This window comes from Copadichromis virginalis, linkage group LG7, assembly GCF_057382275.1.
Source record: "Copadichromis virginalis isolate Kocher_CV1m ecotype Utaka linkage group LG7, C_Virginalis_male_GT1.1, whole genome shotgun sequence".
Classification (NCBI taxonomy): domain Eukaryota; kingdom Metazoa; phylum Chordata; class Actinopteri; order Cichliformes; family Cichlidae; genus Copadichromis; species Copadichromis virginalis.
In genome coordinates this window covers 19,790,102-19,817,969 of record NC_140624.1, presented here as the reverse complement: position 1 = coordinate 19,817,969, position 27,868 = coordinate 19,790,102, and the positions used below count along the sequence as shown (strand labels likewise).

At 42.4% G+C, this 27,868-nt stretch overlaps 1 protein-coding gene across 2 annotated transcripts; it reads right to left on the bottom strand.

The window, feature by feature from the left end:
• wnt7bb (wingless-type MMTV integration site family, member 7Bb) lies at nucleotides 1-27,868 on the bottom strand. 2 transcript variants are annotated; one of them, XM_085462391.1, is made up of 4 exons: nucleotides 27,582-27,868; nucleotides 20,425-20,651; nucleotides 5,027-5,298; nucleotides 1-1,894 (listed from the first exon to the last, which is right to left on the bottom strand). In XM_085462391.1, the coding sequence occupies exons 1-4, from the start codon at nucleotides 27,650-27,652 to the stop codon at nucleotides 1,415-1,417; spliced, it is 1,050 nt and encodes a 349-aa protein (XP_085318517.1). In that variant the 5' UTR covers nucleotides 27,653-27,868; the 3' UTR covers nucleotides 1-1,414. The 2 variants fall into 2 exon arrangements, with proteins under 2 accessions (XP_085318517.1, XP_085318518.1); XM_085462392.1 differs by lacking the exon at nucleotides 27,582-27,868 and adding an exon at nucleotides 24,966-25,393.

Here is a 27,868-nt window from a genome sequence, read left to right as displayed (position 1 = left end):
TTGTAATAAAGTGGAAATATCCTTTATTATTGTTACAGAGGAGAGCTTATTTAGCCAGAAGTAAAATGCCCCTATAGCCAAAATGGGAATAAGCAAAAGAAAATCAACAGTTCCAAGTTAGTCTTTGGTTGAATTTGAAAAAATTATCAATAAAAAAAAGAATTAAGATGAACTGCAGGTTAAACTTCAGTTGATATTTTAGCATTGAACCATCAAACTGAGTAAAATGGGAGCCATTTAGTTCTCATAGATTAAAATAGAAAATATAGGTGCAGCACTTAACACATCCACATCCAGCACAGTTTTAATGTTCATGTTTAATGAATTTAGGAAGGATCTCTGCAGTGTTTTCATGCTACTGTCTTTGAAATTGCACAACCATTGAAATAGTTGTTACTGCTCAGGGAGCGAAAAAGGACTGCAAACAAGCTAAACTACAACATAGTAGAGCCCAGGTGTCTGAAACATGTGAAACATGCTGTAAAGATCTCTTCTGTTGTCAACACACCAGTAGCTATGACTTTTTTTTCTTTTCTTCTTCCTTTTTTTTAAAGAAAAGATTAGGTTTTGTAGGGGTTTTGGGGGGGGGTCATGTTCTAATAGACACACATTTTTTCCAGTCAGTTTCTAAAAAGTATTTTTCTTTACACTTAGTACAAAAAAAAAAGACATGTCTACCCGTTAGTGTTTTGTTTTAAGATACTATAACATAAATAGACAATTTATTTTCAGTGTTCAGAACAGACAGTTCCAGTGTGACTGGAAAACTAACATACTCCACCATATTCCAGTTGGCAGCAGAGGGTTTTAACAGAGTTCTCCACTCAGATATTGGCGCAGCGTGATGCACCACACTTACAAAATGTTCTTCATTTCTACAGACCTCCACCATTAGCCCCAGCCAAGCTAGGGGTATCATTCATGTCAAGATTCACTTATGCCCCCACCCGTTAGTGAAAAAATGACAAAACCCACAAAGAGTTTCGTCAAAGACTTAACAATGGCTGTCACTTCGATCAACTCCCAGGTTACTGTGAGTTCCTCTCCATGCAAGTCTGGTTATATTGCAATCGAACCATCACAAATCCCAGAGTGCAAAGCACAGTTCCCACCGAGGGTCTCATTCTTTACACGTAGTCCCAACTTCACTGCGGATACATCAGTACATAAGCACAACCTCAATGTGACAGTAAAGTTTTGGGGGTATTACCTACTGATAATTAGAATTTACTTTCGGAAAAGCAATTAGATAGATTCTGCTGTGCAAAACGATGCCTCGAAGAGCTGATAGTGTAAATTCCATTTCTTCGCTTCAAAATCTCGAAGACACACCTTCCTGCTCGTTCTCCCGCTTCTTCCTCATTTAGCTAGTCCTTTGCGCGTCACTTTTTCTGGCACTGAGCTCTTCATGTCCTTATTTGCAGGTAAACACCTCCGTCCTCTCACTGCATGTGTTGCATTTGACGAAGCAGCACCACTGGAACTTACAATTGCACTGCCACACCTTTGTGTACTGGTGTGTATTGTATCCCCGACCGCAGCACATAAGGTCGCAGCCGTCCGTATGTGGTGAGGTGCGGTTGCACAGGCGTCCCTGGGTTCCCACGCTCCCTGTGGCTGCGTCCTCCTCGCAGTAGTTGGGCGACCTCTCAATGTATACGAGGTCTGTCTCCATGGGCTTACGGTAGCCCTGAGTCTGCTTTACCTTGAGGTGGGTGGGCTGGCGCAGTCGGCTGGCCCGGACTACCTCCACGTGCACAGCTTTATTGTACTTGTCCTTGAGTACGTAGCCAATCTCGCGGAATTTCGGAAGAGTAGTCCAACATGTTTTAGTGGTACAGGATCCCGAGACGCCGTGGCACTTGCACTCTAGCTTCATCCTTTCTTCTAAAACCTGGGGAGTGGTAGAGACAACAGGTCAGCTGTAGAGCTCTAGCAGTTATAGGACTTTCAGGTAATAGAACCCCTAGATGAAGATTTCAATTTTCCTTCTCTCTATGGATTTCCAGTGTGCTGGGAAAAAGGTAGAAATGTTTAAAGCGTCTAATTATTATTATTATTATTATTATTATTATTATTATTATTATTATTATTATTGTTGTTGTTGTTATTATTGTTTCTATTTCTATTTCACATGAGTGCAAAGCTCAAGACATCTGCATAGTTTGACTAGAGTGGAAGTCCATAAGAAAATCATTGATATCCAATCGACCAATATATAGATCTTTGAACACCTTTTGTTTTGATGTGGATACTTTATTTTAGTCATTAGTTATTATAAGTCTCTTGCTCTCATTTATATTGTGCATGTCATCGCATCTCCCTTCCCTCACCCTCAACCAGTCATGGCAGATGGCTGCCCCTCTGTGTTTCTTCCTTTTAAAAGGGAGTTTTTTCTTCCCACTGTTGCCGAGTGTTTGCTCACAGGGGCTCATCTGATTGTTGGTGTTTTCTCTCCTTTCCTTACAATATAAAGCGTTTTTCTAGCTTTTACAAGAAATATCCTATAGTAGTAATTTTGCCTGTGGTTTCCATAAAACATATCACTGATTCAGAAACAAAAATATCTCATATGTTTTTGATCGCCATTGAAAATTTGAATCCATTGTGCAATTAAATGTGTTACACATGCAGTGTACAAACAGGCAAACTCAATTAATCGTTTACAGCTGGACAACACACATGGTTTAAGTGGGTTCTTAACCAATATTATGACAAAAAAATACAGCATTATTCCCATATGGGTAAGATTTTGATGTATTATGTTATATTACAATCATAAGACGGGACTATATGACAGTTTATTTTGTGTAACTCCCTTTCTTAGGTTTGGTCTTAAGATTTGTTGGTTTATCTCCAACATATGGTACACACAGGGCAGAAAGTCTTCTCTTTGCTCCCTAATCCCGCGGCATGTGGTAAATATTGCGTGCTGTTGTCAGTATTCAAGTGTCAATCCTTTGTCCCTTGAGAGTAAGAAAGAACAAAAAACAAAAACAAAAAAAGTATTTTTTTCCTAAAAGACAAAGGGACAGAGAAATCACGGGGGTGTCGTTTAGTTGAGTCCTATTAACCCGCTGCTAACAAATCTGCCATGACTCTAAAAACTCTTCGTTTGCTTGAGCAAAGCGGGCGTCTCTGTTGTTGCTGGGTGGCTGTGCAGCTTTTTCCTGGAATGACGCCTTGCCAACAGCACAAGTCATCACTTCTATCACACACTTATGAAATGTACACAAGTGATGTTATATAGCTCTCTCTGTCTTGTCTACGCACTCATGTGGTTTGAGGAAATTTGATTTTTTTTTTAAAAAACTGAGCCTTCCCGACTACATAAAAGCTGGGATTAGATGTCAAGCCTGCCTCCAGTATTAATTCAGAGTGAGGATTTCCAAAAATGCACTGTACAAAAACCACAAGAAATGTCTGGCATAAGGAGTCTGACATATGTATGGAAACATTTACTTAAAGTGTGTCCATCAAAGCCTCTGATCTGTTACTGATTAGTCCAATATGACCAGATACACATCACCGCATACAGATGCACTGAGATGCCCTGAGATGGCTTGTCAAACACACATCTGCATGTAGACTTCTTTTGGTTTGTTTTTCCATTAATAAGAGTAATAGTAACAATCAACAAAGCCCTCTTACACTCGTCATTTTAAAGGCTTCACATCTGAACAAAATCCAGATGTAACTACATAAAATCCAGTTTACATATATAGCGATGCATATGTGTGTGCCTTCATCTGGCAAATTGCAGATGGACTGATCGGATCAGTGTTGGTTTTCCAATAAGACTCCTATCTGTCTTTAACTTTTGGATGTTGTTTTTTTTTTTAAATATTTAATACCTATGTGATGCAGTTGACACTCTTGGAGTAAGTGTGCATGCATCATCAAACAAAGTGAGGTACAATCAGAGAAGGCCCAAATCTCTGTGTCCATATAAGTTCTTAAACTTTTAGCTTTCCTTCAGTATGCACACAAAAAAAGAATCTGACACTTCCTCATAGCATTTAATTTTTTTGAGCTACAAAGAGCAAAGCGGCAATAGTGCCAGCTCTAATCGAGAGAGCTGCCAGTACCATGGCATGCAGCGTAGACCATATCAGTCTGCTGTGTTAACACTAGCATTGTCGGCCTGCTTTCACACCCTGAATAGATGCAGTCAAATGGCAGTGACATGTTTTGGTATTGTGCAGACAACTGCAATAATATCCTGTTCCTGACTTTACACTTCATAATTCCATGAAAGGAACTGGAAAGGATAAATGGCAGTCCTCCATCTGGCAACCACTTGGGAAGGCTCCATTTTCCCAGTGAACATTATACAGCTGAAGTTATTAATTAGATCCATTTTTCAACTAAGTATTGTCTTTTTTCTTTTTTTCACCTCCCACACTCTCTCTGTCTTTTTTTTCCTGGTCGTTAACGTTCTTCATGACTTTCTGCTATCTGTTCTCTAAGAAATAAACTGCTGATCTGTTGATTGATCGCAGCTTTTTGTCACAAGTCTGCGACTTTGAGCTCTTTATCTGGGAGAGCTCCGCTTGTCTGGGACACATCTCTGCATCTATGGATAAACACATGTTTGCCATTAAATCCATTCATCCAGTTGTTTGTATCTTTGGCTGGCAGATATGCCATGCTATCAACTGCTATCAAGTGACTTAAAGAATAAATAACAATTGTTCTTTGTAACTACTTCCATAGTGCTGCTAGCTCTATTTAGTTGCTCCAGACGTCCATTTATTCGTTGCGGTATCATTTATCAGCGTGATCACCAAACGCAAGCTTAATCCAATGAGTAACCTTCTTTGTTTGGAGGTAAAAACAAAAGTTAGGTCATCAAGATAATGCAAAAATTCACTTCACAGTAAGTATGCTCTCTTGAGGATAGACATTTATTGTGCACAGTTTACATAATATTTAAGTAATTAATTTAAGTAAGATTTGTTTAAGCATTTTCTGGGGTTTTTGTGACTTCGAGGCTAAAAGAAAAGTATATGACATCTTTCTTTACCTTTCTGCCTGCCTCATTGTTGTGCAAGTTCATCAGACGACGTGGGGTCTTTCTAATCTCGCGGGCATCCACGAAGCGGCGAGAGAACTCTATGCCGTACTTGATGTCTGCCGAGCATCCTCCCCATTTCCAGCCTTCCTCCTGATTATAATAACCCTGCTTCTCCCTGTCACATCCACACTGACTGAGGTTGCCTTGGCTGCATGCTGCGGTGATAGCATGGGCCACCCCAGCCGCTGTGATGGCATAGGTAAAAGCTGCTTCCCGGCTGCCTGAAAAAGAAAAACAGATAAATGCTCCACTCACAGCATTTTACAGCGCAGAGAATTTGATTTTTGACAACACCACAGATATTCAGAATCTTTCCCATCATTCGATAAGCCACCATTTTGCTTTCCTCTCATGAACAGCTTGCCTTCTGTACCTTGGTAGAAATGTGGTCATACTTCCCACCACAAATTCCTTGGACCTAGCCTGCAAGAGTGCAGTGTTGGAATTCCAGTGTGGGGAGAGCTGGGGTAGGTGCTGTCCAAAGTGCTGAATTCCTCCACAGGAGCACCTTGTACTGCTGCCCACACTGCAGACAGTTGGGGTCTGCAGGTCTCGCTGACTCTGATACTGATCACTGACAAGAAAGGAAGCCCTGTGGTGCCTAGATCAGGTAATACCAGGACCTCAGAAGATAAGAGCAGCTGCTAAACCTAACAAGATTAATTCTACCTATGTTTCATAGTCTGACTTCAGGCTTTAAAGACAGTGCATGCTTACTGGCCATGAAAGCACTCAAACTGAAGGTTTAGATTAGTTGTTATTGGCTTTAAAAAGTTCTACTTCGGCTTATGTCACTAGATAAAATACTATGTGCACTGTCATCACTTAAAAACCAAAAAATAGATTCAATGTCTTGGGAAAAAAATTGAGAATGCCAATGCCCGAGGTATAGACTTCTTGTTGTGTCAATAAGAGAAAAAAATTATATATATATACAATAAACAACATGTAAAGGACCTGGGTACACTTTAGCTAAAAGGACGGTGACAATAACCATACCATACAATTCCACTCACTTCCTGCATATCTGAAATAACTGTACTATTCCCCTAATGGCTACAAAGGGATCTGACTTAAAAGACATCGTCTCTGGGTATAGGAAGGACTGCGGGTTATTACAACCCTGGTCTCCCTCCAAGTGGCAGTAATCTAGAAGGAGGCAATCCTCAGAAACAAGGCTAGCCAAAGAGTGTTTTAAGGGGCCTTTCAGCCTGTGGAGAAGAATGTTTTGTAAGTCTTTGATGTGTGTTGTGTAATGTACTCAGTCGCAATTATTGGAATCACTCTAGGTAAAATGTGTTCTGTTGTTCTGCACTTCAGAGGGCCAAAAGCTCCATGTCAGTTTATCATTTTCTTTTTTCAGCGGTTCTCAGAGGTTCATCGTGTTCAGTAGTTTGCAAACATCACAGTACATGACCTATCAAAAAGAATCATCCGGTTTCAGCAGGCTAGTGAACATAAAAGCTTGATGTAAATTTTCAAATGAGTGGCCGAATATAAAGTTGTACATACAGAACTTGTCACAAGTGTTCAATATACCGCCTCCAAGCTAACGGATATGATAGTCAAACTTATCCTATACTTTTGCAAGCATGTCGCTGCAACCACTGTTTTTCTTATGCTTCTTGCAGGCAACCACATGAACTCAAGAATCCCCTCTTTACTGTATTTCTGCTGGATGTCAAAACACATCTGTAGAAACCTATTTATTTATGAGTAAATTCTGGTAGCATCCTTGTAGGCTTTGGAGAGAATTCTATTTTTTTATGTATTATTTTTTATACATTGTAGACAGTTTCAGTGTATTTGACTATATGTTCTAAACACTGATTAGCCTTTAAATACAAAAATACAGCAAATGAAGTGAAAATTATAAGGAAACAAGACAAAAACGACTTTATGGACGCCAAGCAAACACTCGATAGCTTGTGTTATCCGCTAAAGCTTATGTGTACAAATTTTTATTCAACTTTTTTTTCATTTCAAAAGCAATGTGCTTTATGTACTCCTAAATATACTGCTAATATGCAGCCATTTGCAGCTGTTTTCCATTTCATTTCCTCTTCTTTTTTTAGAGGGACTTTTTACACCTCCTATTCTGGTCTCGGGGGCATTTTTGAACTCTCAGAGATGTTTTCACCCAAAGCCACTGTTAATTTCCTACCCTGGCACTGGTGCTGTAGACTTAATACCATAGCCACAGGTTTGCCTGGTGGGCACTGACTCACAACCACTTGCTTCTTTGGTTAGCAGCAGAGCTGTGCCCCACCAGCTTGTGGTGACATTCTGCTGCCCCCACCTCATACACAAATGCAGTCACACAGCTGCAATGTAGCTCTGTTCACATGCACACACACACACATGCAAACGCTCCCTGACCGGCCACATAATAAAATAATACGACACACTTCCACTTCCCTCCACCCTTGCGCGCATACACTGTTAAAAGCTCGTTTACACATAGATGCACAAACAGAGCATCACTGTAATGTTTAAAACAGGATAAAGGCAGTTTCCAGAGAAAGGGTGGTACTCAATGAGTTATGCTATTAGTGGGGCAATGATGACAATCAGAATAGAGAATGCTTTCATTCTGTTTCCCTGAAAGTGACTGACTCATAAATCAAAGATGGAAAGGTTACGAACAAAATAAGTGGAGTGAAGCCAGTTCAGACAGGCAACTCCAGCCACACTGTGTTTTGCACGCTAACATGCTTCAGTTTCCACATGTCATATCCCAAACACCCCTCCTCTCAGTTTGGTGGTCTACTTGCAGAATTTCCCATTTCTCCCTCCGACATGTCAGTGCACTACCCTGATATGTCAACCCCCTTCACCAACCCAACCTGTAGGCTCTGTGTGGATGTTTACTCATCACTCCCAATTTCTGTATCATATTTAGAGTGGGCGATGAGTCAGAGTCTAGACACCAAAGATTATATTCTGCTGTTGAACTGCCTAGCTCAGTTACATTAATATAGCAATGCAAAGGTGTAGCATGTGCATCCTGCGTGTGCAACATCTTTTTTTTAAAACGCCTGTGTTCTGGAGAAAGAAAGAGGCCCCCGAACAGATGTGCATCTGATGAAATTTTGAAGGAGAAAATGCACCCATAACAGCAGCAAAAAGCCCCAAAAGAGGCTGGCCCCAGAGTCCTGACAGCACTCCAGGAGGAACCACCCTGGGATAGCCTTGCTAGCTGCCAGTGGAAAATTGGAGTGACCAGAAAAACCTCAATGAACTTGGAAACATCCAGGAGAGAAGAATGGGGGAATATTAAACCAGATGTCTAATGGAGTTTAGTGGCAAGTGTCTGCTGTAGCAGCCAAGAAAGCAGGCAAGAAGATCAGGCTTGTTTCACTGAGAACAGGTAAGGGAGCTCATATGCAGACATTTGTTTTGTTTTCTTTTGTTACGGCCCTGCGTTGGGGGCTAAAACCAGAAATACTGACGCAGTATGCTTTGGCCTTCACATTACCTGACCACACCACTTTGGACAGCGGCTCCCGCTGCGATGGCCCGCCGTGTCTTTTGACCATCTGCCGAAACTAGGACATAAAAAGAAGTCTCTGGATGTAGTGGCTTGCCGCTAAAACTGCAATCTGTGTTTAGAGACGGAGGCAGGCACACCGCTAGCCAGAATTCACATGACACAGCATAGAAGATTTACAACCGGGGATACTATACAGGCAGCACTTGTGTACTATAGACAAGCTGATGTAGTAACATTGCCGCTGACCTCAACGGGCCTTGCTTTCTTCTCTGTTCACAGGCCATAGTAAAGATATGTTGTTGACAGGAGAGGAAAGGGAAAAGATATACTGAAGGGACTTGGATACAGAATTGGCTGTAGAGCGCCCTTTTCTCTCCAAAAACCAGGCCAAGGTCAGTCATGTTGTGTGTCTGCCCCATCATGGGACAAATGGTTAAAATATACAAAAAAAAAGGTCAAGTGAGAGGCAGAAATGGCCTGACAACCTTGACTTGCTAAAGGTTATCGCATTCATCTGTTATTATTATGACTGACCTGATGTTTTACAAAGCAGCTAGTGGAGATGCTGAGCTAATTTCCTTTACTAATCCTGCCAGCCAGAAACAAATTCTGGGATTCTGAGAATTCCGATTGCACAATGTGATACATACGGACGGTGTACAGCCTAAGAAAGATGTAGCGAAACATGCAGACATCAAGCTTTACAGAACATCACAGCAAAGGTATGATTCGGTTACGGTAAAGGTGAGGTGAGCCAGAGGATGGGTAAAGACATTCAGTAGACTAAAAGGACTGGAGAGAAGTAGTTTAGGCTGGATTCCTGGTAGGGAAGGGGTGGGGAGGGGGTGCCAAACAACAGCAAAACACACACACATACATACACAGAAGTACACACAGAAACCGGCAGGTTTCCAGCAGAGTGGCTGAATTGCCTCTCCACACAGGCCAAGCCTGCTGTTGCTGGAGCAGTGAAGGGGAAAGCCTTTTAAAGACCCCTCATCCCAGACATGCACTCACTCCCACAGGGGACACAAGGGAGTGGGGTGGGGATTGGGGGTGGGGGGTGGAGAGTAGATTGCATAAAAAATAAAATCTCCACAACACAGCGACACACTCGAAGTTCAAGTTTCACATCACATTCACACATTACCTGTAAGAACATCTTGTCACACACAAATGGCCCACAGTGAACAAAGGGAAAAGTGTCACCTGCTGGTGGCCAAGAGTCTTTACACATATTGTGGGATTTTCACAAGATACAAAATAAGAATAACAATAATGATAATAATAATGATAAAAAACACGATGCCAAACCTTTTTTAAAGCAGATATGGAAGTTGCAGAGTGCTGTTTCTCAAGTAACATTTAGATCATTTGGTTTTTTTCTCTTACTTTTCCCCCGTCTTGCAGCAAAACTATAGAAATTGAATCAAAACACTAAAACCCAGAAATAAAAGCTCCAGGTCATCATTTTCAAAAGCAAAAACAAAGCATCGTGCAACACACTCTGCAGCTCCGGTGAATCAAATGGAAACATGATACCGCTTTTAAAACATTGTGAGCACATGCAAGTTCATGGATACTACATAACAAAGTTATTTTACGTCACTGTGCACATATAATAAAGTTATGACACCAAAAAATACTGAGAATAAGCTCTAACCAAAGCCATACTGGTGCTGGAATCCTGTCTCCAGGGCCCCATGGAAGGGGAAGAAAGTTGGAGGAAAACCCCTTGCTTTGTGTACCACTCGCTGAACTGACTACTGCGCTCTCTACTACTGTTTTCCGTTCCGCTTTATGTACCGTTGCTATGAACATATGCTCCCAGCAAATTATAGACAAAGTTGTGGTCCGTGAGGTTTGCAGCTTGAGGAATTAGCACAGCCGTGTTCCTGTACAATAAAATAATATTGTTTTACCAGAACTAGGCTCCACATTCTCAGAGAACTCACATCAGAGAGCCGAGGAAGTGACACGCTTTGGCACGGCCGCTCACTGTAGGTCCTCCAGTTTGATTCATATAATGAGGAGGGCTTTGAGAAGAAAAGCTAAAAACAATTATGAGGGTGTTTAACTTTGCCGGTGCACTATTAAATTCTGAGAATTTAGGTAAGCTGCCTCCCAGGCACAGAAAATTGGGCTGGCACAAAACCGTTTCAAAAGCATCCTTTCTCTCCTCTGATCTGCCTGAGGTGAAGATAAAGCTTTTTGACTGAATGCTGAGGCTTGCTAAAACAAGCACAAATCCTTCTTCCCACCCTTTCATCCTAATAATGAGCCCAAATCAGGACCTCACCTGCACACATCTACAAACGTAGGCCGCTGCGCGCTCTACGAAGCATTCATCAAGTTCACGGGAGGACAATGTCGAGGATTTTCCTCAATTTCAATCTTTACTTGAATTTGTTTCATCTTCAGCGGAAACATATTTACCGAGATGTGTGCGGATCCCACAGCGCATCAACGAAGATATCATTATCCTCACCACTATAATCAACGAGTCAAATATGCCACTGATGACATGTTTCTCCTTCTCATTACAAAAGAAACCTCCAGACTTGACATTTTCATATTTGGTGATACTCATCATCACACAGTCAAAATAAAGCCCCACGTCTCTTAGCATCTTCTCCCTCCAAACCGGTGTCTCCCACTAAAAACCCACTAAGACTCTCTCCCTCTCGCTGTTTCTCTCTCTCTGAACTCTCACCTAAGTGGGCCAGTAGCGATGTGATTGTTGGCACATGTAAATGTCCAGTGGTGGGCCAGCAAGTAGAGAATACAGTGATGGGCCTGGGATAGTGTGGAACAAAGCACAGAGTGAGATTACAGTTGATCCTCTTGCATCCTGCTTCCTCCTGCGTCTAGCTGCACTGGCAGACACAGACAGACGCAGATCCCACCGATAACGCGAGGCTACGGGGAGCCCCGTGTGCAGGGGGCCACAAGGGTCGGGTCTCTGAACAGCTCAGACAGACTGTGGGTGGGCGGGGGAGAGAGAAATGGGGTGAGGAAAAGGTGAGGGACCCCAGCAAACGGACACACCCACACACTCTGAGACAGAGACAGAGCTGATGAATGAACAAGCAGAAAAGCGGACCCGGCAATGATAGTGCTGTTTGGTTGCGTAGGACGACAAGCCACACCCTAGATACAGACACATGCTGTGGGCAGAGGATGTGAGGCAAGACGCTGGGAAGAAAAAGCGTAAGACATGACCTTTTACTGCCGATGATGACCACAGCCCACACGCTGCAGAACAACAAAGCAACGGACTCTCCTGCTATCTGATAAAGTTAGTGAAAGATCCTACGCGCGGGATGCGCACGCGCGCACGTCGGACCGCTCCAGCTTCTCTGGGCTCACATGGAGGAAGGCAGAGAGGATTAGCGCAACCCACATGATGACGGGCTGAAAAATAGGCCTTTTATCCACCACCGTTCCACCATAACACAATGCACGCGTCATTTCCACGCTGTTATCCGCTCGGTGCCAACTGCTTGGCTGCCTGGGAGTGGATCTGCTGTTTTGCTGGCAGATCAGCACTGGTGGTGCATCAGATCTTTTATCGGCTTTAATATTCCGTCCTTTAATGATAACAATATTTATTTTTCTTTATCTCTGTGGGATAGCGAGATTTGGGTGAATGATTAAGTAGTCGAGCTGCAGTGTGCCTGAAGGGCGTAGAACCAACAAAAAGTAATCCCCACAAAGGGGAAAAATCCTCAGTGGCAGTGAGATGATTGATGGCATTTTGGGAGAGTTCACCAGTGTCAAAGTATCCACTTGTGGTGATAAAAAAAAAAGGAGCAGGAAAAAACAGTTTGAAGAATGGCTTTTTTGACTGCCTTTGTTAAGCTAGTCCTGGGCATGACACCTTCTTGCCAGCTGAGTAAGCTTGTGTGTTTTTTTTCTGCCAAGCTTCACTCCCAGCCAATCACAGCCTTGAAAACATGAGATGTAAGTTTACACAGTTATGCCATGTTATTTCTTCTTTGAATTTTGAATAATTGTGGGGTTGACAGTGTGGATGGCTGAAATTACAATGCTGACTGATTCCCTTTGCCTTGCTTTGTTTATACTGTCCTTGAATGTCTGCTCTCGAGACACAATCGCCATGTGATTTAAAGGGGACTTTTCTGGAAATCTTCATCTGGCCAGAGTGAATATTTCAGCTTGTATTAGCTCTCGCTTTGTCAGAATGAGCAAAACAAAGCAATAACCGAACCGCGTGGTCATTTTAAACAGATTTTTTCGTCCATTCATTATTACCCTTAGGTTAGACTGATGCTGTGCCTCCATTCTGCGGAGATATGATTTCACCACAAAACGACCATCAGCTGATTCCGAGAAAAGGAAGGAGCTCCACCAAAGAATTTATAATCTGCAAGTATTCTGTTGTCCTCGGCCCAGGAGCTTGTAGTGCGGTGTGTCGGATGAATTGTAGACGTGTGGGGGGGAAAGCAAATTAATGGCTACTTCAAGTCTTGACAACAGCAAATAAAATGTTGGCATAATAATTATTAATTATGAGTGTTCAGGAAATTTAAGGACACCGCAGGGATTCTCAAATCACACCAAAGTCATTTTTAACATCTATATATATATATATATATATATATATATATATATATAGCAACAATGTGGAAAAGATGGTCCCACACAGTTTGTTTTTCTCTGATTATTGTATTCGGAGTGGGAAAAGACACCAAAAATGGTTCATCTGTTGCTTCTGGCACACTCCATTCTCTGTGAATTCAGGTTTTCTATAAAAACGGGAATGGTGTATATAACACTAAGCCAAAATTCCCAAACTTTTGTCAACCACATCCTCTTTGCACTTACTTATCCAACCCTCAGTTATGTCTGGCTCTTGGTGTCTGCAGTGACCTTTCCCCTCCTCCGAGAGGTAGCCCTGCCATCTCCAGCTCCCGATCAAGTATGTGCCTGTCCGGGGAGTTCTTTCCACACAAATGGTTTTCAATAAGCCTGCTGACTTAAACATCCTTTCTAGTGACTGGATGCTAGTTTGGTCCCTGCAGCCCTGTAGGTTCTAGCAGGTGGACTGACCACTACCTTCACCACAATGTTGATCCTGTGAGAGGAAATAGGTGAAAGAGAAAGAAGGAGGATGTCATGAACACACCTTTAATTCCCTGACACCTCTACACTACTCCCATTTCTTTTTTTCTCTTTCTCTCTTTTTTGTTTTTCCTGTAACCCACAGCTTGGGGCAACTTCTCTGCACCTGACAAAAAAAAAATAGAGAGAGACAGGGAGACAAAATGGGAAAAAAAATAATAAAAGGAGCACAGTGAAAAAGCAAGGGGGGGGGGGGGGGTCATGAAAGAAAAAAGACTTGCTTACATCTTTTCTTAAAAAGGTCTGATTGTTTCACTGTTCACTGTAGCAGTTGTGCACAGTTATACCTAGGTATGCTTAAATTTAAATTGTCGTAACAATAAAAAACTGTCGTGTTTCCTCGGCTCACCTGCTCAAGTGCTCCATCCATTCTTGTGCAATGAGCCAAAGGCAGAATGATTGAACTTTTGCAATAATTCACTAGCAGCACAATACAAGAAACCTCTTTCATGTGAAAAAGCGTGGATCAGGATGGTGACAAACTGGTTGGAAAGTCAAACAAAGAGTAACCAGAGCAGGCCATTTTATGACAAGGGGGCCAGTGTTGGCCTTTGATGCTGAGTGTAGCTGTTGAAAGGTGTCCATTTTCAGGCTCTAATCACTGACTTCAAGTGCATTGCAATTTGAACAGAGCTGTAAGGTATTCATAGGCATTTCTTTTTTTGTTTAAGTGAAGGGCATCTCTATTACAGGTAGTTAGCCAAAGGAATGTCTGATTGCACACAGGATGAGGCTTTACCAAGTCAAAACATGTCATTAAAAACAAGGGGAGAAGTTCAAATATGCTTTGATAGGGAGATCAATAACCAAAAGCTGCATTGATCACGGCTGATGAGCAGCATAAATGCAATAGAAAAATAAAGCCAGTTCACGCAGAATATGCATGCTAAGGCTGATTTATGTGGCACAGCACAACGAGATTTAACTTTTATGTGAAATCTGTAGCACGGCACTTAAATATGCACAGTAAATTGAAATCAACAAATCACGGCTACGGGATCGAGTCTTGACAGGAGTGTTTAAAATAGAATGATTCATTCAGAAAGCAGGCCAGATCGGAGCGGAGGGCAGACCACATTTGCCATTCTTATCCTGAAACCCCCTCTTTTTCCTCCTAAGCTGCTGATGGATGTGTTTCTAATTTTATTATTGGTTCTTAATAGACTGCAACAAGTCACTCAATAACACCCATTTCTGTTAGCACGGGATAATTCATTCCACATTTCTGAGGGCTGATGGCACTGGCTCATGCCAACGCTGTTAGCGGGGCACGGGGAAGAATGCTAAATCTGCTTTTGCAGAGGAAACAGAGACACACTCAAATTGCTGGTTTCAAATCTCCGCGCTGAGTTTACGGCGTTGTACTCCAATTTGTCAGTTGGTGCGTAATAAGCAAGCTCACACTTTTTGCAAAACAGTGGAAATGCTGAGCGGCAGAGCTGCAGGAGATATGTGGGTTCATTTTTTTGTTTTTTGTTTCAGTGCATCTACTGTAGAGTCTCGTGTCAGCAACAAAAGAGATGCCGGCAGCAGCCAACCTTGAAAACTTGAAATAAAAGTGAAGTAAATATCAAATAGACCATTTTTGAACCATCTCTGCTAAATGACGATATCTCAAGTCCTAAAAATCCACAATAGCCCAGTTATTAATGTGTGCTCCCTTGGAAAGCGAATGTAATATCTTGGACCAGCTCCAGAAGAGAAAGACTGCCTCCAAGAGAAGGCAGTACAGAGAGAGAATGCATAAGACTTGCGGTCGGTTGATCTTTACTTCTTGAAAAACTGCCGACATCTCCTCCCTTCAGTCCAGAACTAAGACTGCATCACTGAGCACGGGGGTGGGTGGGAGGTTTGGCGTTCATAATTTGGGGGGATTTGAACAAGGAACCTAAACAGGAGCAGAACGCGAACAGCTTTTCCCTCTACATTTGATTATGATGATGTTGGAATTTGCAGATTTGAAGCAGGGATCGGAACATTTTCTCCGAGGGGTGTATTCCATGATTTCATATGCCATGCTAAAGAATTCCATAATACATACGGACGCGGTTAGAAAACATGGTTACATCTTCAATCAAGGGCAATAGTCACTGGAAAAGATCACAATCGCGAAGGTTGCATGCAGGCTGCTGGCAGCTTGAAATTCAGGTGTTGAGAAAAAATACAGTCACCCGCTTCTCCCCTGTGTGTGCATGTGTGTGTGTGAGAGAGACAGGAGAGTAGCTGCGGTGTCGGTGGTTTCCTACGATGACCTAGTGGGACGCTACTAAACTAAAACAGAGCACTTAGATCGAATCCAGCAGCGTGCTTGATCTCATTTATTCAAAACGTAGTAATCACACACCTCTGTCTAGCAGTCGCTAGATTTAGGTTTAAAAACATAAATATTATTATATTAATACTCTGAGGTCTAAGTCATCATATACCCTAACCCTAACCCGCGCTTTGGAAGAGCAGTGCCAACCATTGCTAGCAAACGGTGCTATGCAATATCAAACTAATGCAAATACATGAATCCCAAATATCTACTGAAATGATCTTACATATAACACTAAATGTGATTCACAGCTTACTCAGTATCATTGTCACATCTTTAAGTATCTAAAAGGCTTCTATGTTAGCTGTGTCCACAACATAGAAAACAAAAAGCATGGTTATTTTGTTGGGTTCTATCTATTTTTGTGGTGCAGGACTTCTATGCATTAAACATCAAATAGGTTATAGTATGAAGTCCGCACTTTTAACACAACTTGAAATGGAGACTCGGCGAGGCTGTATCTCCCTGCTAGACCATCTTAAATCAGTCCAGAGAGTTAAACCTATGAATAGAGAGGAGCTATCCTACTCCTTATGTACACACAGCAAGAAATTTTTACTGACAGGGATACCGAACTGGGGTTAAAATACATTACCGCTCAACACTGACACACAAACATTAATGTACAACACCATTCAAATTCTCAAACTCTTTGTGTATGACTCTAATTCTATTGTGATAATGTTTGGCACACGGGTTATAGGCTCACCTCACATAGCCAGCATGTTTCTATGAACGAAGGTGCAACATATGCTACCTTTTATGGTGCAAACACAGACCCGGAGGGAGAGATTTAGGTGATTCACAAGGTCATGATCAGAAGTAAAAACAGCATATTGCCAGACTTCAAGCTACACAGTTGCGGTCAGTCAGCATCGCATGACTAACTACTGGCCAATAAGTTTGCAGCAACAAGTTGTGGTTTAGATGCTACAATAGAGAGATGACCAGATGTTTTCCACACAGATTGCAACCATTTCCCAGTCCAAATGCTGACTTTAAGTAATCTGATTACATCTAAATTTTCCATGTTTTTTTTTAATGGAGGTACAATGTGAAATGTTCAATTCAATGGAATATACTTACTCTTTTTTTCACACTTGGATCAATGATAGTAAGAAATAACTGTTAAACAATTTCTTATTAAGTCTTTTGAGCTAGTTTCGCCTTCTAAAGTTTCAAAGGGATAAACTAGCAGCCTGCACAGACTTTTCTTTGAGGCATCAGCTCCTCGAAATGTGCAGCGTTTTCTCTGAACAAGAATCGATTTGGAACGATTACTATCCGGGTTCGCATGTCATGGTCCTCCAGTCCTCCTGTGTGCCTCCACCGTCTCTCTCTCTCTCTCTCTCTCTCTGTTGTGTCCTTGCTGCTCTGTGTGAGGGTGTGTTTACTTGCCTTACAGGGGCGGGATCCTCCTGGGATCCCCGCCCTCTCCTGGACACACCTGACTCAATCAGCACCAGTGGATCATCTGGCAATCAGCTGTTTGCTATTTAAGCTGGGACCTGACCTTCAGTCTTTGCCTTGGTGTTGTCTAACTGCAGTAGTGTTCATGTTGCCTCTCTGTTTCAGTTTATTTGCTGAAGCTTTCTAATGCGTCTTTTCCTGTGCCTAGGACGGCCCAGCGGAGTTCCAAAAGAGTGTTTGTTACTTGGCAGAGTGAGGAGATCGGGGACTTGGATTCATGCAACCTTCCATCCATTGGATTTTGTACATATTGGACTTTTGAACTAAGCACTTCAAAGACTTTGTATATAGCACTATCACCAACACTGTAAATATACTCACTGAACTTTCATTCCTGAGTCCTGCGTTTGAGCCCAGCCAGACAAACCATGACATTGCATCATTTGCAGAGATGCAGACTGAGAGGATTTGGTGTCACTGTACTGACACGCAGGGTGCCTTATAATATGTCCTCTTGCAGTTTACAAATGTGACGCAATCGAGCAAGCTGAAGCTCTACTGTCATGTGTTCTTTTGATGCGCCACTCTGTTCGCATAAATCTGCACAGTTCGGCCTGTTTTACTGCTCATTAACTTTGTGTGTGGTTCAAATATGACAATAGAAGATGGGGTGGGTAGGTGGGGGATTTTTATGGGGTTTATTTTCTAACATAAATGAGGGAAAATAAGTTGAAAAATAAGCCCCTGTTGGCTGGTTATTTTATTTATTCATTGAAAAACCCCAAATCTGCCTTGGGAATCCTAACTTAAATCAAGTTCCATGTTGGTCTAGAGGAAGACGTCATTGTAGGGATACTTTATTGAGAAGGCCACCAAGTCCCATCATTATAGAACAATCATGACAGGCCCAGCAGTCATCGGTCTCTGACTATAACTGGACGACCAACAGTGATGTGCTCAGTGCGGGCGCACGGAGCATTTATTTGTGCAGATCTACTATGGAAACCAAACAAGTTAACACCAAATTCAAATGGCGCCATTGCTAAATATATAATATAACATATAATAAACCAGAGAAGACCCCCTATTGGGTTGAATATATGTTTTAATAGTAAAATTTACTTTGGGTGAGCAGCATAATGCATGAAAACATTAATAGCCGTCACACAGAAATACACATGAGATGCGTCCAAAGAACCACTGCCGAATGCCATGTATAAATCTCCGAGTGCTTCAAAAGGCCATAAAAGACAAGAACAAAAGAAAGCGAAAAGGGGATGTTGTTGAGGAAAACAACATGAGCTTCATTACCAAAGAAAGCGCCACATTCACAACAAAGAAAAAAAATGCTTTTGCTAAAAGGAGCTGGAGCTAATTCAGCTGCTGCTTAAGAGGAGGGATTGTGAACAGAGCCACTGGATTAAATGTGCAGCCCAACCGCAACGTAATAGCAACAAAGCATCTAAATGAAAGGAAATATATAAAAGTCCCTGTAAAACAAAAGCAGCACAAAAGAGATTTGCAGAAGTTTGAGAAGTCCCTCAAGCAAAAGCATTTTAAAATGTAAACGTTTGCCCTCTTTTGGGGCTTTTTCTGCCTATATGAGAACACTCAAGTGAACCAGCCAGGCATGGACACAACCAATTTAGCCCAATTAACAACAGATGTGTCCATCTATTTCGGTTTGACATGAGTTCTCTGCAATAACACGATTAGTTGTCTCTTCATTCGCCGTCTCGTTTTCCATCCATACGCTTTCCCCATCAGAGCCGCACTTCTTTTCGGTAGCTTTTCCACAATTTTGGACACAGCCAGCTATGGCAGGCATGCTGCTAACCAACACCCCACACTGCACAAACTACATCAGCGAATCAGCTGCAGGGAACACTAGAGAAACAGCATTTTTTCAGCTGAGAATGAGGAGCAGCAAAAGATGGGGTGGAATCAGCGGTATGCGAGATCCTCTTGAGCAACATGAATGGTTATACAATAGAAAATCAAAAGAGACTGCGCATTACTGGTTTGAGTTTGAACTGACTGTGTGATGTGTGCAGCTTGGGTTTGGCTTGTTACGAGCCATATTTCATGGGGTTCAGAGGGTCAGGGCCTGGTACCACATTTTTGATGCTCTCGTGGCACTGTTTCATAAAACTGGGACAATAAAGATGCATTATGTAACTTCTTGTTTAATAAGAAAATTACTGGTATTATTGTTGTCAGCTACATTGCCATTACCAAATTAATAGTTGCGATTGCAGGCAGAGAAAGAAATTTACCACCATCTGCTCAGCATCGCACAACTTTGAGGCTACACAAAGCCTCAAAGCTGTAGTTCCCGTTTTGTATCATACTTTCATTGTTAAGTTGACTGGAAAGTCACAAATCCATAGTAGTGTACAACAGTGCCTCAAATGGTTTGTTCCTCTGTCTTATTAAGACGGTGTATCGCTCACCTTTAAGTTATATTCAAACCAACGTAATACCAAATCCATAGTTATTATGAGTGAGTGCATTTTTGTAGTGAAGTACTATGTCTGTAAATTTATTTGGGAAAGTGTGCCACTAATGTAAAATATCATTTAAGCTGTATTGTTAAGTATCTTTGTGTATCAAAATCCGATTATAAGATTTTGGCTGTTTTAGCTTTTCTTTCTAACTGGTGTACATTAGTGGGATGTCTAAGACTTTTATTTAATCTCTTCTGCATAGAATACGGTTATTATGATTTTTTCCACCAGAGTCCTGTAGGGTAGCAGACCGTAACACTGAACCTAACTTTAGCAAACAAAAACCTAACCCCAATCCAAAGGTCTTACACTGATTCAATTTGCTCATTAAAGACGTGATCAGTGGCAAAAGTTCCTTGCAGCGCCATAAGCAAAGCCTGTGTAAGTCTATCGCATGCACAGCCATACAGAGCACACAGATATGGATACAGGAACACACTATCCCGCTTCAATTTGTGAAAGAACGCAGACTAACCTACTCGCAGCTCCTGACCGAAGACTGTTCTTTCTCCCAGCGCCGAACAGTTCCAGCGTCCATATCGGAACTGGTATTGACACTCATTGATGCCCATCTGGGCCCCTTCGCCCACAACAATTATGGCGTCCGGGCGGCTCTGGCAGATGGCCCGCTGGCGAGGTGCCAGCCCTGGGATCTTGTTGCAGATGATGTTGGCACCCAGAGCCACCACTGAGGACAGGGCCCTGCCGAAGTAAGAAAAACACACCGCCACACACGCAGACATGCATTCATACGCAGAGGCATGGATGCATGCATGCGTTGTCGCACACACACACACACACACACACACACAAACAAACTCAGTTAGAGCCTCCAGAGGACGGTGAGATTTACTCACTTTCACGAGACTCTCCAGAACAGGATTCAATTCAGCCCGTGATTGATGCACATTCCATAGTAAAGTGAAAGCTGTACTGCACGAGAATATTACTATTTAATGGATTAAAGGTAAATGAAAAACCTGAGAGCTTAATCCAACATAAGAAATATAAAAAATAAAAATAAAAAATGTTAAAAACAGCCCAGAGAGAGACAAGAAGATGCTTATTTGGCTGTTCACAACAGCATTCCCCAGTGGTTTGGAAGACGTGAGTTTAAGTAATTTGTTTGGATTTTTGTGTCAATTGTTAGGTAACATACTGGTGTGAATGGCTTCCAGACTTGTATACCCACTGTGCAGACCTCCTCGGTGCCTGATGGCACAGTTGCAGAAATCGCTTTTTTAACCAAATCTCATATAAAGTACGATTTGTATGATTTGTGTAATTACAGTATGTGTTTGAAGAATACTTGGGGTGTAAATTGCCCATAAATTTCATGAGAGGCTTTGCATTGAACACATGTAAGGTTTTCAGCACTGGTTTTCTCCAATCCTAAAGTGGTCGGTCTTGTATGACCCAGGACATGTCCTTATTGGTTCACCTCAAACACACAACAGCATATTTGATAGGTACAACGGCATATTTTCAAGATGGCTTTATGGCCACTGGGAACACCAAAACAGATTACAAAAAAAAAGAAGAAGAAGAAGAAGAAAAAGAAAAACACAGACTTTCTCCAAGATTCTGTTTATAGCCCTTGAAACCATGTAGATACATACTTTTCAAACATGTCAGGGACAGGGAGCCATAAATGAGCGCGGAGGCAAACACCGCCTTTGAAGTATGACGTCGACCTCCGAAGTATTGACCACAAACGGGGCAAACTAACACAGGCGAGCTGTGTGTCAGCGAAAAGAAATGGCAACATATATAAGGGGTGAAATGGAAGAATGGATGAAGGAGACGAAGAGAGAGGGAGAGACTGGGAGAAACAGAGCTCTAGGAGATGTCGATTTTAGAGCTCGGAGCACACTCTCGTTCTGAGAAGCCCTGACTTAGAGCGTGGATTTGAGTCGGGATAGCTAAAAACCTCTCGGACAACTGTGTTCTCTTTTCTGATTGTTGTTTAAGTTCCTACGCAATGGAAGAACAACATAAATCTCAATTTCAAAGACAAACTTTAGAATAAATCCTAACTGCAGTGGGGCGAGTATCTGTTACCAAACACAGGGCTACACACATTGTCTTGGTGGAGTATAACATTGAAAAGGGACACGCAAAATGGGTATGCTTGTTGATTTTAGAAACGCTTCACTTGAACTCGCCATAAATCAATCAATGTCAACATGTTAGGATACACGTTTTCATATAGAATAGAAGCCCGATGTTTATTAGACAGAAGAAGAAAAAAAAGAAGAAGAATTAAATTTGGTCTGCGAAACGTGTGCATCACTACACTAGATGCAAACTTATCTAACAGGTATTTAACTTCTAAAAAATAATCATATAAATTTTTTTTAAAAATCCCCTGTTAGAAAGAAAAAAGGACATTCATCAGGTGCCTTCTGCATTCGCAGCGAACACTACAGCCTGCTGCTTCTTTCAATCCTGCTTTGCTTTCTCAGCTGTAAAGTAGCTCGAACTTCTCTGACCCTCTTTGACCCTCCGCTGCATACACGGTAGTTCATGGCAACGACGACATCCAGTTTGTCCAAAAGTGAAAGGTGGGCTCATTAAGTTTAATGTGCAACTAGAGAAATTTGCTTCCTTCCATAATGAACATTAGAGATGAATAAGGTCAGTTTGCGATAAAAATCCAACACAAGCGTCGAGGTGATAATTTTTAGCTCTGTCAAAGAAACCTCTTTTCAGCCTCCTTTGTTAGCTCTTTCTCATGTCCTTCACATGCTAATTTGCACAATCACAGTCTACCATGGGCAAACCCGACCAACAGACAACACCAAACAGAGAATTCCAGGGCTAAGCTTTTAAATCCCCGCATCATCAAAGTGCACAAATGCGAATCTGTTTGCTTAGTGTATGCTCTGTGTGTGCCAGCAGCTTGGGGGACAGCTCACCCACAGCCACACAGATCTCCAATAAGATAGACTGTCAACATGAACTTAAAAGTAAGCTGATGCATTTCAAAGCCCCGGCCTGTATAGCTTCCTCAGGTTTACAGGATGAGAGTCGATGCAAAAGTTGTGTCTTTTCATGCAAACTGTGTGCTGTTTAATCGACTAATGGCAGCGTCACTGGATTGTGGTTTAGCAGTGATGCTGCAGAGAGATGAGAGGAAAGGTGGGTTTTAATTTTAAAGCAGCAGGTGGAAAGTCTGATCATGTTACCACAAACCGTACAGAAACCTAAAACATTTAGAGTCCACCGTTAATTGCTCTTTCTATTCTGATTTTTAAGCTGGTAAAGCTGATTTTTCATTAATAATTTAACCTTAGCGCTGATAAAACATGATCATTTCCATGTTACATTGATCCCAAAAACTTCAAGACTAAAACAGTCACCAGGAAATGTAAATGAAACACTACTTTAGGTCAGTGTGAAGTCATTACTGTGGAAGAGCTTAAATCTTAACTGTGGTGAGGAGCTTAAAGATTCCATCACAGTGCAGTGTGGTGGCCTTAAGAGGAACTATCATCTGCGTCATGGCATTCAGTTTGCTTACAGCCACCTGCTTCATCACATTGAACACTTTGAACCTAACTGACAGGCTGTTACGTTCCCAGGCGTGTTTTCTACAAGAGGAAGGCCCTCGCAAAAATGCCCGAGGCACAACTTACTCAAGTCAAGTGAATAAATACTCTCCTTATTCCCCCCACCACACACACACAGACACATTAACAGCAAATCTAGCAGCATTTATAAATTTTAGCATTTTAGAGTGGTTTTACTTAAAACAAAATCCCTTACACGCCCACAGTTTTCAGACTGTTTCCACAGGCGAGGTGTGCAGTGACTCCAAAGGACTATATGGATATATACTTTGGCTCGGGGTGTATTTACTGCCCACAAAAAACTTGTTTTTACAGTTTTACATGCCAAAACATTTCCTGTATAGTTTTGATGAAGGGGTATTGTATTATTTTGAATCTATGTTTAAATGTTCTCCACGTGGCCTATCCTGCGGTTAATACACCGCTGAAAACATAGTTAAATAATCCAAACAAATAATGGTATGTAACTTTGATGTGCAAGCCATATACTTAGCAGCGTAGCCTACTTTTGTCTGAACCCCCCCAAGGAAAAAAAAAAAACACATCTATTCCAGCATCAGGTTTGGGGTCTCCGGGCAGCAAAGGATGGAGCAAAGGACCATGTAATTATTTTGGAAACTTTAAGAAAGCCGCCGTTCTGCGAAATACTTTTAATCCAGAGCTCAGCGCATTGCGGTGCCAATCACGTACGTGTTGCATAGGGGATAGTTTAAGATGTGGGCTCAAACGGTAACATCAAAATATTTGAAATCGGGGAGAGGTGAGGTAATGCGTGGTAGTCTTTCGCTCGCTCTGGCAGGTTAAAGGTGCTTCCATGCGTAAAAATGACCCACGTTGCGCGAAGTTTTTCTCACAAGGGGAAGAAAACAGAATCTCCGCATCTAATTGTCTTGAACATCTCTGCCACTCAGTGGCCAAAATGGACCAATGTTGCAGTTCCTACAGTATTATTTTTCCTCGATTTTGTAAAATGTTTTAAATCCAACAGCCTGACCCAAACGAGCCCTACTTACTCCGCAGACATGCTCGCTGAGGGGATGGCACATTAGAGCGTTGAGCTTTACGCCAAATTACTGCTTTCCCACGTGGACCCGGGTGTTTCTACTGATGAGTATTATCTTTTTTCTTCTTCTTTTTTAGTTTGGATAACATTAGTTCAGTTGAACAATCAAATATGCCGCCTGAGCTGCACTTCTGTTAGACCCGGTCCGTGTTCGATACAGTTTGATATCACGGTGTAAATAACTCTGACCTGAGGATGAGGGATGAGCGAAATAATCCACTTTTATCGGCTTTTGAATATTGGGGCGAAGAAAATATATCCCCTATTGAGAAGACTGAGGGTTGTGAGAGGAGGAAAGCCTAACCCGTGCATCTTTGTGTTGCTGAGGATGAGAGCGCGCACCCTGTGGAGTGAAGGACTCGTTAATTGGCTCGAACTTACAGGTAGCTGCCACTCGTCAGGATCAGGAAAATCTGCGGGTAGTAGACTGACAGCAGTACACTGCGCGACGAGAAGAGGATCATGATGACATTGAGCAAAACGGCCACGCTCGGTTTGAGTGAGACGAGACGGACTACGATGAGAGGAGGAGGGATAAAAAAAAACCTTCTTTAATCCCGGGCTTTAAATCCCCTTTTCCGCACAAAAATAAAAAAATAAAACTCGCTCTGCGTCGCCTTGTGTTTGCGCAGCGACTCTACGCAGCTCCAAGCTCCCAGGGCCGTGTGTGCGCCGAGATTGGCTCTGTCATCTCTCAGCAGCGGAGGCTGTTACACAGTACTGTGGGTTCCCGAGCCGGAATGATGATGGTTTTAGGGATTTTGCATGGCAGAAAAGTGCCTCTCTCCGCTCTCATGAGAGTCGTGCCTGCCATTGGGCAGGGAGAGACACTGCTATCCGCCCACTTTGCCACAGTGGGACAATAGGGTGACACTCATCTGATTCCCGTTGGACAGCGCTAAAGGTTTCATTCATCATTATCACCCCCTCCCCACCTACCGACACAGCCACACAGCCCCGCAACCTCCACCCCCAACCCCACCATCCAGCCAAAAATAAACAAACACAGAGGCTGGCTGCTTCAGCCTCACACCATCAGCGAGGCTCCATGTGTAAGAAATCAGCGCACGTCTTGGCAGGATGTGTCATTTTGAATCAACAAGTTGGCATCACGTTAACGAAGTGACTCTATCTATCTGTCTGTCTGTCTGTCTGTCTGTCTGTCTGTCTGTGAATGGCAGATATGATTCTAGCTATTTTTCCATGCTGCTGTAAAGAAATGTCTTTGTCTGCTGTGACATTTCCATGGAAACATAAAGCATAATTCCCAGAAGCCAAACAGGGGTTCAGTGACCTTATTCTATCCTGCGGCAACACTATAACATTTCTATAGGCGTCTATAATATTTCTGCTCTGCCTACCTGTCTGCTGCGCTCTGTTGGCTGTCATCCTATTTTGAGACCCTGCTCTGAGGCAGGGTTTTCTATGCTCAGGGTGCAGGATTGATGGAAGTAAAGGCTTAAAAACTGCACTATTGTTGCCATAAACTGAATTTTTCTTTTCTTCTTTTCTTTTTTCTTTTTTTTCTGACATGGTTTGGTGAGTGGAAGCTTTTTTTATCTTCTCAACATCGTGACTTTCACTCAACACCTGCAGGCTCCAGTTATTGTACACAAAGAGGGTACCATGAAAGACTTAGCCGGAGTAAAAGGATGGAAGGAATGAGCTAACTGCTCAGGATTAGTAAACAATAAGACAAGAGACCCCATAAAGGAGCTACTGTCATGTGACATGAACCCCGTGTGAAATCTGAAGTCAGTTCACGAGGTTCTGTCTATTTGATTCGTTTCGACCGCGCGAATCTCCGAGATTTGCGCAGTCGGAGCATTAACATCAAGCTGCAGGGGCCCAATCGTTCCATTTTACAGCTGAAAATGTGAGACAGGATAAGATCAGATCTACTTAACTGCCATTATAAGCACAAGCATACAACAAAGTTAGAAGCACTCCTGAACTTGATGTATATGACAAACATAAACAGTCTTACTATTAGAATAAAAGAGTCATAAATACATGTTCTATACTATTATGTGGTGTGGTCGTGTGTGACTGGTACCAGCTTTCATTTTTAATTATTAACTTTTATTTATTTCTTGGGCAATTGCTTAGAATTAACCCACTAAGCAAATGCAGAGTGGCTTAAAAACAACAGAACCTGTTATAAAGTCTACTTTTTATAACGTAGGTCCTGCTTTTGCTCTGATTCGGTTGGATCTGTCTCCTCTGCAGCGCAACGTTCCCGGTAGGCAGGGCTGCACAGGACCCCTGGGCCTTATTATGGCTATAGCAGCTAATTTATATTGGTTTCAGTGTATTAGATTCAGATGGGTTAGAACATGTACTCTTCGACTCACTGAGCATTTCACTAATAATTAATGTTTTATTAACAGTATGATGTTAAAAATGCGCAAAAAAACCCCGAACTTCTGCTTATCTTCCTGGAGATCCTAACACGATCATGCCCGAGAGGCAGCAGAGAAGGAAGGCATGGACGTCCTTCTGTGTTTATGTATCAAGGTGAGGTATTGCAAAACAGGTAAAAACTCCGTCTGGGCAATGGAATGTGGAACTACAACTCAGTCTGCCGCTATTAATGAAGGTATGCAGGGCCGAGCTGAATCCGAGGCAGAGACAGCGGCTCAAATGATCCTCTGCAACAAAGCAGGAGTAACAGGAGGTGAATTAAATAAGCTTCTGTGGTAAACGCCGATCGATCGTACTGTCCGTTGGTACAAGAACAGACCTGCAATTTTTTTACGCATAACACCCCTCTCCAAGCTATAGCTGTGCACTTTGATGATGCAATGATTCTTACATGTTTAAACACACCTGGTTTTACTTTTTCATCCTCATGCTTCACTCTAAGGTCAGAGGGCAGTCGAATCTTTCCTCTACAATGCTTTTCCCCTCTGAAGCGTGCCTGACTGTCGCAACGAATTTCACACCGAGGCTCGCGGGCTACAGTGTCTCGATAAGTAACAACGACAAAAAACTCACCCAAGTCTGAGGTATATGATGCCAAAACACAGGAACACGTAGAGACTCCGTCTTCGGAGGGTTTCGTGCATGATCGTTGCCACTTTGTCCGGAGGCCATGCACTATAACATAAAGTGGCCACACTTTCCGTTCACATTGGCAGGTTTCTTAGCCCTTCCAGATGCACGTGTACCGTCTGTTTCCCGCGACATCTAGCATAAGCTCCTTGGAAATAATCGACCGTGCGAAATCCATGGTCCGCGAGTACAGGTGAGATGCTGATGACGACCTGAAAGGTGGCTAAGAA

Bases quoted from the DNA above. Each gene is read 5' to 3' on its own strand.
- wnt7bb (XM_085462392.1), bottom strand. From the start codon at position 25,048: ATGATCCTCTTCTCGTCGCGCAGTGTACTGCTGTCAGTCTACTACCCG. The intron at 5,299-20,424 runs GTTAGTCTGCGT...TTTCTTTTTCAG, and splicing joins CGGTCAGGAGCTGCGAGTAG to GCAGCCGGGAAGCAGCTTTT. The intron at 1,895-5,026 runs GTAAAGAAAGAT...ACCACTCCCCAG, and splicing joins ACAATGAGGCAGGCAGAAAG to GTTTTAGAAGAAAGGATGAA.